Raw genomic sequence first — 13,373 nt, forward strand, 5'->3', positions numbered from 1 at the left:
ATTTTTATTGTGACTTAAATCATGATTGATGCATTACAACTAATTTTTACATTTGGTTCTAATCCTTCTACTATATGGGCTTTGGTTTTGTATCTAAGGTTTAAATTTTTCTCATGTTCCCCCATTACTTAAATTAAATCTCTTTGTATTGAAGTCATAAAAATCTTGGACTTTTAGTATGTAGGGTTTTCTTTTTTTTTTTTTTTGGGGGGGGGGGGGGACAAAACATTTGGATGTAGTAGAATTAAGGATGTCACATTACTACTCTGAGTTGGGCTGCTTATGTCTCAGACTCTTACGAAGCTGAGTCCACATCAGGCTTTGAAAATCCTAGCCCACTTGAATTTCAAATCATTTAGAAAATTTTAAGTGATCCAATTGAAGACTTTCATACTCTATCGTCAAATTGCACAGGTGTGAGCAACTGAGATGGGTCTAATGAAATGAAATGAGTTAGTCTCTCATAATATGATAAATTAATATTTAAATTTTTATTGAAAAAAGTACCTTTATTTAGTGCTAGACAAAGTCTCCAAAAAGATTGTCTCCAATAGGAATATACCTATAAGTGAAAAAAAAAAAAAAAAGCACAAGTTTGTTCCCTGTTTGTTCCCTTTTATTTAGTTCAAGAAAAATTACAAGGGAAGGCAGGGAAAATGTTGATAAGTTTTATTTAAAAAAAATAGAGAAATATAATTGAAAAGTTTTTCTTTTTATTATTTTCTGCTTATGCCTTTTTTTTAAATTAAAATTTTATGACATCACTTGTTGTTGGGGTCATGAGATTCATGGGAACGCCTGGAAAGCGATTCGGTGGGGTTAATGTAAACATCTTTTTTTTCTTTTTGGGTTGTAGCAGAGTCAGATTAGAGAAAAAGACACATGCGAAAATGTAAATGAAAATAAATAGGTTCAACGTAGTAGTTGCAAATCTAGCTTGTGTGTTAATTTGTTCACATGCCGCTGTATTATTTTGTCGTTATGCGAAGTTTAATTCTGTGCAAACAAGGTACATTATTCAGATTTAAGTTGGTAGTTCTTTAAACCAAATACATCATGCTGTCTCCGACCCAACTCTGTTTAGATAAGTCTAGTTTCAAAGACTTCGTATTCTAGATATACATGCAAAAAATAAAAATGATCCTTCTTCAAATCCATAGCTCTTTTACTCAATGGTGGAGCCACATTGTTGAGTTGATTTGCACCCTTTATTTTGGAGAAAATTATAAGTGAAATATAAAATCCACAATTTTTATCACCCACTCTTAATATTTTGTACCCTCTGAATTAAATTAAAAATTTAAGCTCAAAAATTTATTAAATATATAATATTTTAATTATTTAGATAAGATATAAAGAACATAGTTATTATAAAAGACAATGTTAATTTGTTCAATCTAATTTTTTAAAATAAAAAATAATAATAAAATGATTTGTATTGTTATAAGTTTAGTCTTAATATAATTATTACTTTTTCAAAAAATTAATTTTTTATCAAATTATTTCACATCCTCTGTATTCTAACTCTGTTGCTCCTTTTACTTGGACTTAGCCTAGAGCTAGGAAAACAAATTGAGCCTGCGAGCTAGCCTATTTAATCTTTACAATTTGACAGATTGGATTGAAGAAATTGGCACATTTTTTAAAACGGGTTGAGTTAGTCCAACCTGCAAAATTAACAAGCTTAACGGACTGGCCCGCGAGCTAGCATATTTTTAAAAAATAATTTTTTATTTTTAATTACATTATATCTTTTTATAAATCTACAATAATGATAATATTTCTTAAATATATAATTTATAACTTTCAAATATGTTTTTTACATTTAAAATATAGTGTAAATCTTTTTTATAATTTACAAATAAAATTTTTATTATAGTTTGTGAAGATAATTTATTAATTTTTATAAAAATATTTTAAATATATATTATTTATTAATCTTATAAGATCTATTAATTAAAATTATAAATATGAATTCACTGAAAAAAAATATAAATTTATATTCAAATCTTCTTTTTCATAGATAACGAACCTAGGCGAGAAGATAATTGATAGTAAAAATTTAGTAAAATAAATTTGCTTGATTGAATTCTATATTTATTTTATTTATAATTTTTTTAATTTTTAATTTATTTTAAAATATGAAATAAATATATATATTTATATTATATAAATTTTAAATTATTAAAAAAATATAATAATTTTTTGCTGCCAGCCCGCGGGTGGCTAGTCTGAAAATAAATTAGATTGAATTTTTTAATTCATTTTATTTGATAGACTGACCTAACCTATAAAAATATCAACCTGTGAGCTAACTTATAACCCATTCATTGAGTGCTAACTTAGCCTCCTAATGGGACGCTTTGAGCATTGTGGGGGTTAGAGTTCGAGTAGAGGATTCTGAGTCTGTCACTGTTGCAGTAATTCTTGACCCATTCTCGATAAGAAAACAACTAACTTTACCCAAAAAAGGAAGAGCAAGTGACAATAATTTTTAATGGAGCATAATATCTGCCGCAATCAACGGCCTTCGAATACTTTTATCTTGGCACTGTTTTTTGATAAATTTTTTAAATATTCTTTAAAAAAAAGTAACAATCAGATCTCATAATATTAAATTAATAACATTGAGATCCTTAACAATTTTTTTAAAAAAACATAAATTAAAAATATCAATTTAAATAATTATAAATTTAAAAGTTTTAATTATATAAGTAGATTTATGTACAAATAAAACTCTTAAATTATAATATGAGTTTCTATTTATAATTGCTTGAATTGATATGTACAACTTATTTTATTAAAAAATTTTGTTGGAGACTTATACATTATTAATTCAACTTTTTGATATTTAACTGTCATTCTCCTTATTCTTTAATTTGTTTGTCAACTTGATTTTTAATTATTCTTTATAAAAGAAAACAGATTTTTAATCTATCTTTAAACTTTAACTTAATGTAGTTTAGTTACAATAGTCTTATTTATTTAAATTATTAGTCTCTAATTTTTAAAGAAAAAAAATTTGACTCCCATAATTTTATATTTAAAAATATAAAAATTAATATTTTAAATAGTTAAAATTATTTGAGTTGAGTTACACTAAATCAAAATTTAGAATTACTCCCTCTAGTCAATTAAAAAGAAAAAGAAATTACGTCTTATGGACTACAATATAGAACATTGATAATCATTTTATAGTTTTTAAAAGAAGTTAGGTAAAACCTTAATATTAAAAATATATATATATATATATATTTAAGTACACTCTCATTAAATATCCTATATAAGCTCTTTCTTAGTAACAATTGAAATTTTAATGTATCATTTCTTCACAAATAGTAATAAATGAAGTAAAGATATAATTAAAAAAATAATTATAAAAATCACTCAATGTTCTATATTTGAGACCAAGCGAGGCTTATAAAAGACACATTACATTGAGGTCTATAGGAATTAAATTTTGAGAACTGCAAGTCCTCTCAATTTTACTCAATTTTAAATTACATCCTTGTAGTTTATTTTATTTAAATTGTGCTCTTATAGTTTGATCAATTAAAATATTTTAATCCCTAAAGGTTAAAATTCTTAATTGTTTCTTTTTTAAAAATTAAAAATTTTTAATTTTTATTAAATGAATATATAATTTTAAAATTAGTTACATAATTTTTTATAACTCAAAATTTATATAATTTGTTTGTCTTCTAAATATTTTTATAGGTATATAATTTTCATTAAAATTAATAAAAATATGAATAGTATATTAAATAAAATTTTATTTTTTCAACTTTGACTAAAAGTATTAAATTAAATTTTCTATAAAATCCAAACATATCTTTTTTGTAAAATTTAATAATTCATTATTAATTTTAATATTTAAGGTTTAACATATATAATAGATCAAGCTATAGGGACTTGGTTAAAACAAAATAAATTACAAAGATCTAATTCAAAATTAAACAAAAATAAAAGGACTAATATATTAATTTTATCATAAATTTTTAACTGAGTTAAACTTTTTAAAATTAAATTATACAAGTTAAAATTTAGCTGTTGAATTTTAACTTATTCAACATTATTGCAATTATAACAACCAAAATATTAATTTTTCCAAGTAACAATAAGTGAGTCTTTACCATGTGAAAATGAACTCATGTCAAAAGACTTGATTATCATCCAAGGATAGCAACTGAGTTTATAAGGATATTGGAAGAATTTAATTTGAAAAAATTAATCATTTAATTTTACTTAATTGTAACTCAATTCCTAAATTTTGACTCATTATAACTCAATCTTTATAGTTTTAACTCAATTGTAATTCAATCCTTAAACTTTTCTCCTAGCAATTTAGTTTCTATAATTTTAACTATTTAAATATTGATCTCTATATTTTAAAAAATAAAATTATAAAGATTAAAAATATTTTAAAATTTTAATATTTATAAAAATTAAAAGGGCTTAGTAATTTAAAATATTAGTAATAAGTTTCAGCATATTTTTAATCTTTATAATTTTTTGTTCAACATATAGGGATCAATATTTAAATAATTAATGTAAGAGATAAAATTTAGAAATTGAATTATAATCAAATCAAAACTTTAAAAATTAAATTATAATGAGTTAAAGTTTACAAACTGAATTATAATTGAATTAAAACTACAAAGATTAAATAATTATTATTTTTATTTAATTTTGCCTGTTAAGTTTTCTAGAGTCAATATTAACTTATATTTTATGAAGGCTTTATTACTCATTAAATATAATTTTTTTAAAAGTCACCCTCTCAATAGTTATCAACAAAATTAAAGATGTCATTAGAAACAATTGATTGATTATTTTTAATCATATTTATAAAAAAGCAAGTATATATACTAATTTTCTAGCTCACAATAATTTTATTGCCACAGTATTCAATAGCCTACCCTGATTATTACATTAAACAAGACTTGATCTTATCTCTTGACATGATTTTTTCGTGGGCTTCTATTAAAATAAAATGAACTCATGTGCTTTACTTTTTAGTGCAATCGCCTTTGATTAGCGAATTCTCTTTTCCAGTCAAAGAAAATAAACTCATGTCATTCGACCCTTTTTCAGCTGTAAAATACTAAAATTACACTCAATAGCTTCAGTGTCCATTTTTCTTTGGAAAAAACAAAAAAAGAAAGGCCAAAAAAAAAAAAAGATTTCCTCCATTCACGCTCTCTCTCCCAACCTTTGCGTGGTCTTCTTGAATATTGGAAGTGGAAACTAATAAAAAGCCAACACCCTCTCGCACTTTCCTTCATCATCTTTCCTCTTCCTCTGCTTCTTCTTCGTCTTCCCAAGTTTTCTTCTTTAGCTTTCTCACCCAAACATGTCTCTCAACTCAGCTTTCACTCTCTCCGTTTCCTTCTTCCTTCTTCTTCTTCCTTCTGCTTTCTCTCGCGCCTTACCATCTGAATCTAACGATTTCGCTACCACTGAGCTTGATGTCTCTTCCTCTCTCCATCAAACCAACCAAGTTCTCTCCTTAGATACAGAACTGTTTGAAGAAACATATAGCACCCCCACATTCTCTTGTTCTTCTTCATTCTCTGTCCAGTTACATCCAAGAGATTCTCTGTTGAATTCGCAGCACCAGGACTACCGGAGCTTGGTCTTGGCTCGACTCGCTCGTGACTCAGCGCGAGTGAAATCCATCACTACCAAACTACAACTCGCCCTTAACCAAGTCGGGAGGTCCGATCTGTACCCGACCGAGTCCGAGGTCCTGCCTGAAGATCTATCCACGCCGGTTTCCTCTGGTACCAAGCTAGGCAGCGGCGAGTACTTCTCCAGAGTCGGCGTGGGTCAGCCGCCGAAGCCTTTCTACATGGTTCTCGACACCGGGAGCGACGTGAACTGGATCCAAAGCAAGCCCTGTATGGACTGTTACAACCAAACCGACCAGATTTACGATCCGACTGCTTCATCTTCGTACAGTGCTCTCACCTGTAGTTCGCAACAATGCCAACAACTCGAGACGTCCGCTTGCCGGAACGACAAGTGTCTCTATCAGGTTTCCTACGGCGACGGGTCCTTCACTGTCGGAGAATATGCGACGGAAACGGTGTCGTTTGGTAAAACCGGGTCAGTGAATCGCGTTGCTATTGGTTGTGGTCACGACAATGAGGGACTGTTCGTTGGAGCCGCCGGGTTGATCGGACTTGGCGGTGGACCTCTGTCGCTCACATCACAGATCAAAGCAAATTCGTTCTCCTACTGCCTGGTTGATCGCGACACGGACAGATCGTCGACTCTCGAGTTCAACTCGCCCAGTCCCTATGACTCAGTAACCGCCCCGTTACGAAAAAACCGAAAGCTCGGTTCGTTTTATTACGTTGAACTCATCGGGGTGAACGTCGGAGGGAAAACAGTCCCTATCCCTCCGTCGACATTCGCTTTGGACCAGGATGGAAGCGGCGGGATCATCGTCGATTCCGGGACCGCCATTACTCGGCTACAGTCTGAGGCTTACAACTCGGTCCGTGACGCGTTCGTGAGACTGACTCGGAACCTGAAACCCGCGAGCGGGTTCGCTCTGTTCGACACGTGCTACGACTTGTCGTCTCTGCAGTCAGTGAAAGTGCCAACGGTGTCGTTTCAGTTCAGTAGCGGGAAATCGTTGGCGTTGCCGGCGAATAACTACTTGATTCCGGTGGACTCGAAAGGGACATTCTGCTTCGCTTTTGCTCCGTCGTCGTCGTCAATGTCCATCATCGGGAACGTGCAGCAACAAGGGACACGTGTTACCTTCGATCTGGCGAACTCCATAGTTGGTTTCTCAAACAATAAATGCTAGTTATGTATACGTAGGTATTTTCGTATGTATCGCTATTCGCTATATAAAATCTACATTAATTAATGGCGAAAACAAGAAAATTAGGTATGGTTTTTGGATTTTGATTTTGCTAAATCTGAATTGGGAACCCTTAGTGGGTAAGAAGGAATCTTTGTATTTGCTTAATTGCTCTCAAGGAATTGGAATTATCAAAGATGACATTTGAGATTTGTGACTCAGTGGTATGAGTGGTAAATTTTTGTAATCTTGGAACCTATTATAGTACCAAAAAGTGCTTAATTCAGTCATGTTATGGAATGGATGTGTCGTGGCCGACCACGACAAAATGATTTGAGACAAAATTGACAGCGGCAGAGAGAGACCATATAAAGGATCTCGTGCCTGGATTCGCTGAATTGGGTCGCCACTATGTTGATAAGCTTATATATAAGGGCCATTTGGTCTTTTGACCAATTTTTCTTGTCTATAAATAATTTTATATATTTTCATTCTTTACAAATATTTTTTTATTTGATAAAATTTTATTTAAAATAAGATTAAATATTAGGTCAAGTATTAAATGTAAACGTTAGAGTTTTTTTTTTTTAACAAAAATTTAAATTTTAGTTCATTACATAAAAATTTAGTTTTTTTTTAAATTCAATTTTTGATAATTATATATTTTTATTATCTATATGATTATATATTTTGATATATTAAGTAGGATTGCTATTTTAGATCCGACCATTATCTCTTATTAGCATCTACATGAAGGAATCATACCGTGCAATTCCTTTTCAATTAGCCCAACCATCATTACATATACATCGCATATAAAAAAATTAATTTGCAAGTTTTTATTGTTTTTCTTAGTTTTAAATTAAGCTCTTGAGAATTTATTTTACTTTAATTAAGTTCTTATAGTTTGATTTCTTAAATATGTTAATTACTTAAAATTAAAATTATTATTGAATGATTAAATTTTTTAACACAAAAATACTTTTGACTTTTATTAATAAATTGGTTTAATTATTTTGGCAAAAAAATAAAATTTATATTAATACAATGTTTACATTTTTATTAAATTTTGTATGAAAATTCTGTGCATAAAAATTATTTTAAAAACATAATCTAATAATTTTAATTTATAAAAATTATGTAATTAATTCTAAAATTACATAATATTTAAATAAATATATAAAATTTTAAATTTTATTTTCTCAATGGAAAAATTCAAGGATTTTGACTTTAGTAATTAATAAATATAATGGATCAAACTATAAGGACTTGATTGAAATTAAAAAACTATAAAAATATAAATGAAAATTAAAAAATGATAAGAACATGATAAATTTTGTTATGTATTGTGTGTGTGTGGAAGAAATTCCCGACAATTTCTTTAAAAGTAGGTTAAAAATATCAATTCAAATAATTATAAATTTAAGAATTTTAATTATAAATGCATATTTAAGTATTAAATGTAACTTTTAAATTGTACTCTTTCTGTCCTAAATTATAAGACAAATTTTGAAAGAATTTTTTGTCCTAAAATATAAGATAATTTAAAAAAATAAGATTTTATTAATGATATTTTTTTAATATTACTCTTTTAAGTGAAGAGAAAATTGAAGTGATATTGTAGCTAGATTAAGTGTGTACAAGCATTATTGAAAATTTATGAGTAGTTTTTTATGGAAAAAAAATAAGAATTTAAAGTGTCATTATTGTATTTTATTGATATGTATAATCTTGTCATAAATTATTTTATAATTTGGGATAGAACTAGTAACATGAATTTATGTTTAGAATTGTTTGAAGGGTTAATGAGTATTACAGACCCTAAACTATTACTCAAAAAAATATTCTAAACCTTGAAATCTTAAAACTAATAAAAACTTCTATCAACTTATTAATTTTAAACAAATTATTGTCACTGTTTATTTGTATAACATTGACCAATATGTCAGTCAACCAACATGTCATATGTTGAAAGAAGATTAGTGTCACATCAGCCTTTAATTGGGCTTCATAAAGTCAAATGTAGTTGCAATTATTTTTAAGTTAACAACAAGGGTTAATTTATTATTTGATTAACAATTTATGACCTATAATGCTTATTTTAAGAATTTAAAATTTAAAATGCTATTTAAAAAATAGTTTAAAATAAAAAATGATCATCAACTTCATTTAAATTAATATTTATAATTTATTTTTTTAAAAAAAATAAATTTTATTAGAAATCTAACTATCATTGGTTTAAACTTTTAAAATCTATCTGTCATCCTCGCGTTGCATAGTATGCTAAAGATTAAAGTTCTCCATGAAAATTGAAAGCAGTGTGACTGGAGACGTGGCAAGTACTTTAATAGTCTAGTACATGTAATTTTGTCGGCTGATGTGATATTAACTAGGATTCAATTTTATCGGATGCCCCAGAAGGGACATATTAATTAGGATTCAATTCATGCTTATTTTAAAAAGCAAAGTAAATGAGTTTGACAATCGACGAAAATGATTGATGGATTTTTATTCATTGAATTGATCAGGAAAAAGTTAAATGTTTGGACCGAAGAAAAATTAAAATGTAATTCGCAGAAAAAAGTAAAATGTAATTCGAAGACAGGGGGAAAAAGGCCCCAAAAAAAACAAAAAAGAAAAAACAGAGAGAAGACAACATCCAAGACCCAGATTAAAGGAATGTACCCCTAAGATTCCTTACATTTTGAATTCATTCTGCAAGTTCAAAGCTGTATATACAAATATTTTTTCAAATAAAAAGATCTATTTACCCCTCATTTGAAAAAATATTGTGTGCTAGGTATTTTGTTATTAATATATGAATATTATTATGTTATATATAAATATTTTATTATTCATATTTTTGGAAAACTTGTGCATTATTATTTAATTAAATCACACAAATTATGCATAATGAATGGATATTATTTGAACCTTATCATGTTATACATAAAAATTATATTAGTTATACACTTGAAAAACTTGTACATGTTTAAATGAGGGGCAAATGAGTCTTTTTGCCATAAAATATATTTGCATATAAGACTGAGATCTACAGAATCAATTGATAATGTGTTGCTGTCATCGGAAACATAAAGAATCTCATTATGCAAGATTGGGAGATCATGTTTGATCATGTTTGTAGAAAAGCAAATAGATGCACCAATTTCCTAACACACAGGACTCCCAAAGATTATTTTGATATTATATTATTTGACAGACCACCTATTAATTGTAAGAGTCTTATGCCTTTTGACTTGATTTGATCTTAATATTTTTGCATGGTTTTATTGCGGCTTTATATTAAAAAAAAATTCATAATGTGTGGTGACTTAGGTGGATATTTCTTTAATTAGGGCATTAGGCGCAGTGTTTTGAAACTCGAACAGGACATCGAACCGAAAAGAGCAACGAGTCGCGGTTTTTATGGTCTAACCAGTTAGACTGGCGGTTGAACCGATGACATAAAAATTAAATAAAAAATAAAATTTATATGTATAATTATATAAATAAAACATTAATTTGTCAATGGTGCTTGGAATCTCGACTCCAAAAGCTAAATACTTGGATAATTGGAGTTAGAGGTAAAAGCATGTTAGTACAAGCTTGTGATCTCAAAAGAAAATGTTAGAACTGGAGGCATACTGTCATGTCATGACTTACAAGCTTTCGATCTCAATATTAAAGATTGGATTGTTAAAGCTAGAGGTAGATGTTGGAGGAGAAGTTAGAGATTGAGTGTGGGCCATGAAGAAGAAATTAGATATTAGAGAAGAGAAGAAAAGAGAGAATTAATGATTAGAGAAAAAAATTATGAATCTAAGCAACTCAGCCTAATTTTTTTAAATTTTTTTGGTTTTGAATTAGGTGGACCCGAGTTCGATTTTCGAATCAAAGCCGGTTCTCTCAAAACCGGCCGGTTCAACCCGAGTCAAACGTCAGATTGGTTCATTTGATTGAACTGGACCGTTTTCTTCAGAGGATTGCGGTCGAATGGCTCGGACCATCCGGTCCGATCCGATTTTGACAACATTGATTAGGCGTCATTCTCAAAAAAAAAAAAGTTGCTACATCAACGACCTTTCTTTCTTTCTTTTTTTTTCATTTGTATTTTTTTTTTGGAAAGTTACTTCGACACTGTTCAAGCTCAACCCATACGCGTAATGCCGACCAGTCTTCAATAAAGTTAAAGGCATTAAGGTAAATTCATCGTAACATTATTTAATTTAAATATTATAATAAATCAGAGCAAGCTTTTGTGTTTTTTCCTCTAACGGACCAAAGAACAAATATCTTTTCCCAAAATGAAGTTGATAAAAAAAAATTAAGTAATTAAATGTGATTACTTTTTAAAGATATATTTAGGCTCAAAAATTGTTTATAAATTAACTTATAAATATGAAATAACTTGATTGGTACCCTCTAAAGTTTGCACCATCTTTTGTTAGTTAAAAAAATAAGGGTCAATGAGCATCATAAACTTTAAATAATTAAGTAAAAAATATTTTGAATTTTGAATTTTTAAAATGAATAAAAATTCTCTTCAACTTTTAAATTTCAAACACTTGAAATCTCATCGTTAAATTATTTAAGGATCAACATGAGTATCATATTAACATGTGATTGAGCCCAATGACTACAAAAATAATGGCTATTTTTTTTAATTTAATGGCAATATTTTAAATGCTCCAACTTTAAAAGTTGAGGAAGTTTTTATACATTTTAAAAGTTTAAAATTTAAGATATTATTTACATAATAATTTGGGGCTTATGATGATTAATAACTCAAAAAATAAATATATTGGGATGATATATAGAGACAAAGAGACAATTAAGAGGATGTTTGCAGACAAGTATAAAATAATGATAATCCAGATTTATGAGTAAAAGAATAGTAGATCCTTTCCACTTGCATGAATAAATTAAGGGAAGATGAAAATGATTATACTAATAGTATATATATTTGGGTGGGGCATCAGGATCAAAAAATCACGTGCATGCAGGAAAAATCAGGCACTCTGATCAGAGTCACCAATCACGCCATTGGCGTAAAAGGACAGATAGGTCAACCACAAATGCATCAGAATTCAGAAACTTCCAAATATATAGCTGTTTCTCACTTTGGAAAATTGATTCGCTTGTTAGGCTTGTTGGCTCTTAAATTTCTTTCTTTCTACTTTCTTTGTTTAAAAACATAAAATATTTTTTAAAAAAATTAAATATTAAAAAATTAAAAATATTTTTAATCTTTTAAAATATAATTATTATTTTTTAAAAATACTTCTATTAATAATAACTTTATATTTATTGTAGGGTGTTTAATAGAGATAAATATAAAAAGATAAATTTAATTAAAGAATATGTAACTATTTTATTAGTGTATGAGGTTTAATTAAAAATTTTTTATATTTTTAAATGAAGAGAGTATGTTTTAATTTTTTTTAAAGCACATTCAAGAACTTGATAAAACCTCCTCCTCCTCCTCCTCTTACATGCGATTACTAATTGAGTTTTATTGGCAATGATATATGTGAAGAAAGAAGTGAAAAGGTTTAACTCTTTCAAGGTTTAACTCTTTCACTTGATATCAAAGTTGGAATATTGTTAATAAAAAAATACCCATATTTAATGCACATATGCTCGACATATATAAAAAAAAGAAAAGAAATAATAGTCATTGTTTTACTATGAAAAGCAATGAGTCTTCAATCAATGCTAGATCAAAGTAAAGTATTCTTAGTGGGTCACAAATTTCTACCTTTCACATACTTACTTTGCTTACTATATCTTTAGTTCATTCAAAATTTGACATATTAAATGTATAAGAGAGGATAATCTTTGGTGGGTTTGTGGAAAAAGTGGATATGCTTTTTGTTAAACAAGCCCTATCGTTTGACCCAAAAAATGTCAGATTCAGATCTTCGTTTAGGTCCTGGCCAGCTGGTCCATCTATCATGTTATGTTCATACTACTAGAGTTCACTTTCATCACAAACTAATTCTTGTCTCTTGTATCAAAATAATTTTAAAAAAATTAATTATTTAATCTTTATAATTTTAACTCAATTATAACTTAATACCCATTTAAATTTTAGTTAAGTATAATAGATTATAAAAATAACTAATTAAATAACAGATTTTAATTATAATTAATTATGTTATAACACAATCTATTTGGATATTTTTTTAAATTAATTTTAATAGAATTAATGATGTTTGGATAATTTATTCAGAATCAATTTTAACTGCATAAATTATCATAAAGGACATTGCCTTTCAAAATTAAATTATTAATAAATTTGTATCTAATATTATTAAATTTGTTAAATTTTATTTAAAAAGTAAAATATATTATTTAAATTACATATCTAATTAATTATAAAAATTATAATTATATTAATATTAAAAATTTAATTTATGTAAATAAATAACTTAATATATCTTAGTTCAAATAAATTTAATAAAAGAGAAATATTCATTTTTATTTTTATTAAATTACCATAAATAAATAACTTGATATATCTTAGTTCCTAAACTTTAATTTATTGTAACTTATT

The 13,373-nt window shown here is 27.6% G+C and overlaps 1 protein-coding gene across 1 annotated transcript; it reads left to right on the top strand.

Moving 5' to 3' along the window:
- The first annotated feature begins 5,263 nt into the window (after window positions 1–5,263).
- LOC129292511 (protein ASPARTIC PROTEASE IN GUARD CELL 1-like) lies at window positions 5,264–7,038 on the top strand. Its single transcript, XM_054930064.1, has one exon. The coding sequence runs from the start codon at window positions 5,354–5,356 to the stop codon at window positions 6,818–6,820; it is 1,467 nt and encodes a 488-aa protein (XP_054786039.1). The 5' UTR covers window positions 5,264–5,353; the 3' UTR covers window positions 6,821–7,038.
- Window positions 7,039–13,373: the final 6,335 nt, after the last annotated feature.

Source organism: Prosopis cineraria, unplaced genomic scaffold (assembly GCF_029017545.1).
Source record: "Prosopis cineraria cultivar Desert tree isolate PC_DT_omini unplaced genomic scaffold, ASM2901754v1 PC14, whole genome shotgun sequence".
NCBI classification, from domain to species: domain Eukaryota; kingdom Viridiplantae; phylum Streptophyta; class Magnoliopsida; order Fabales; family Fabaceae; genus Prosopis; species Prosopis cineraria.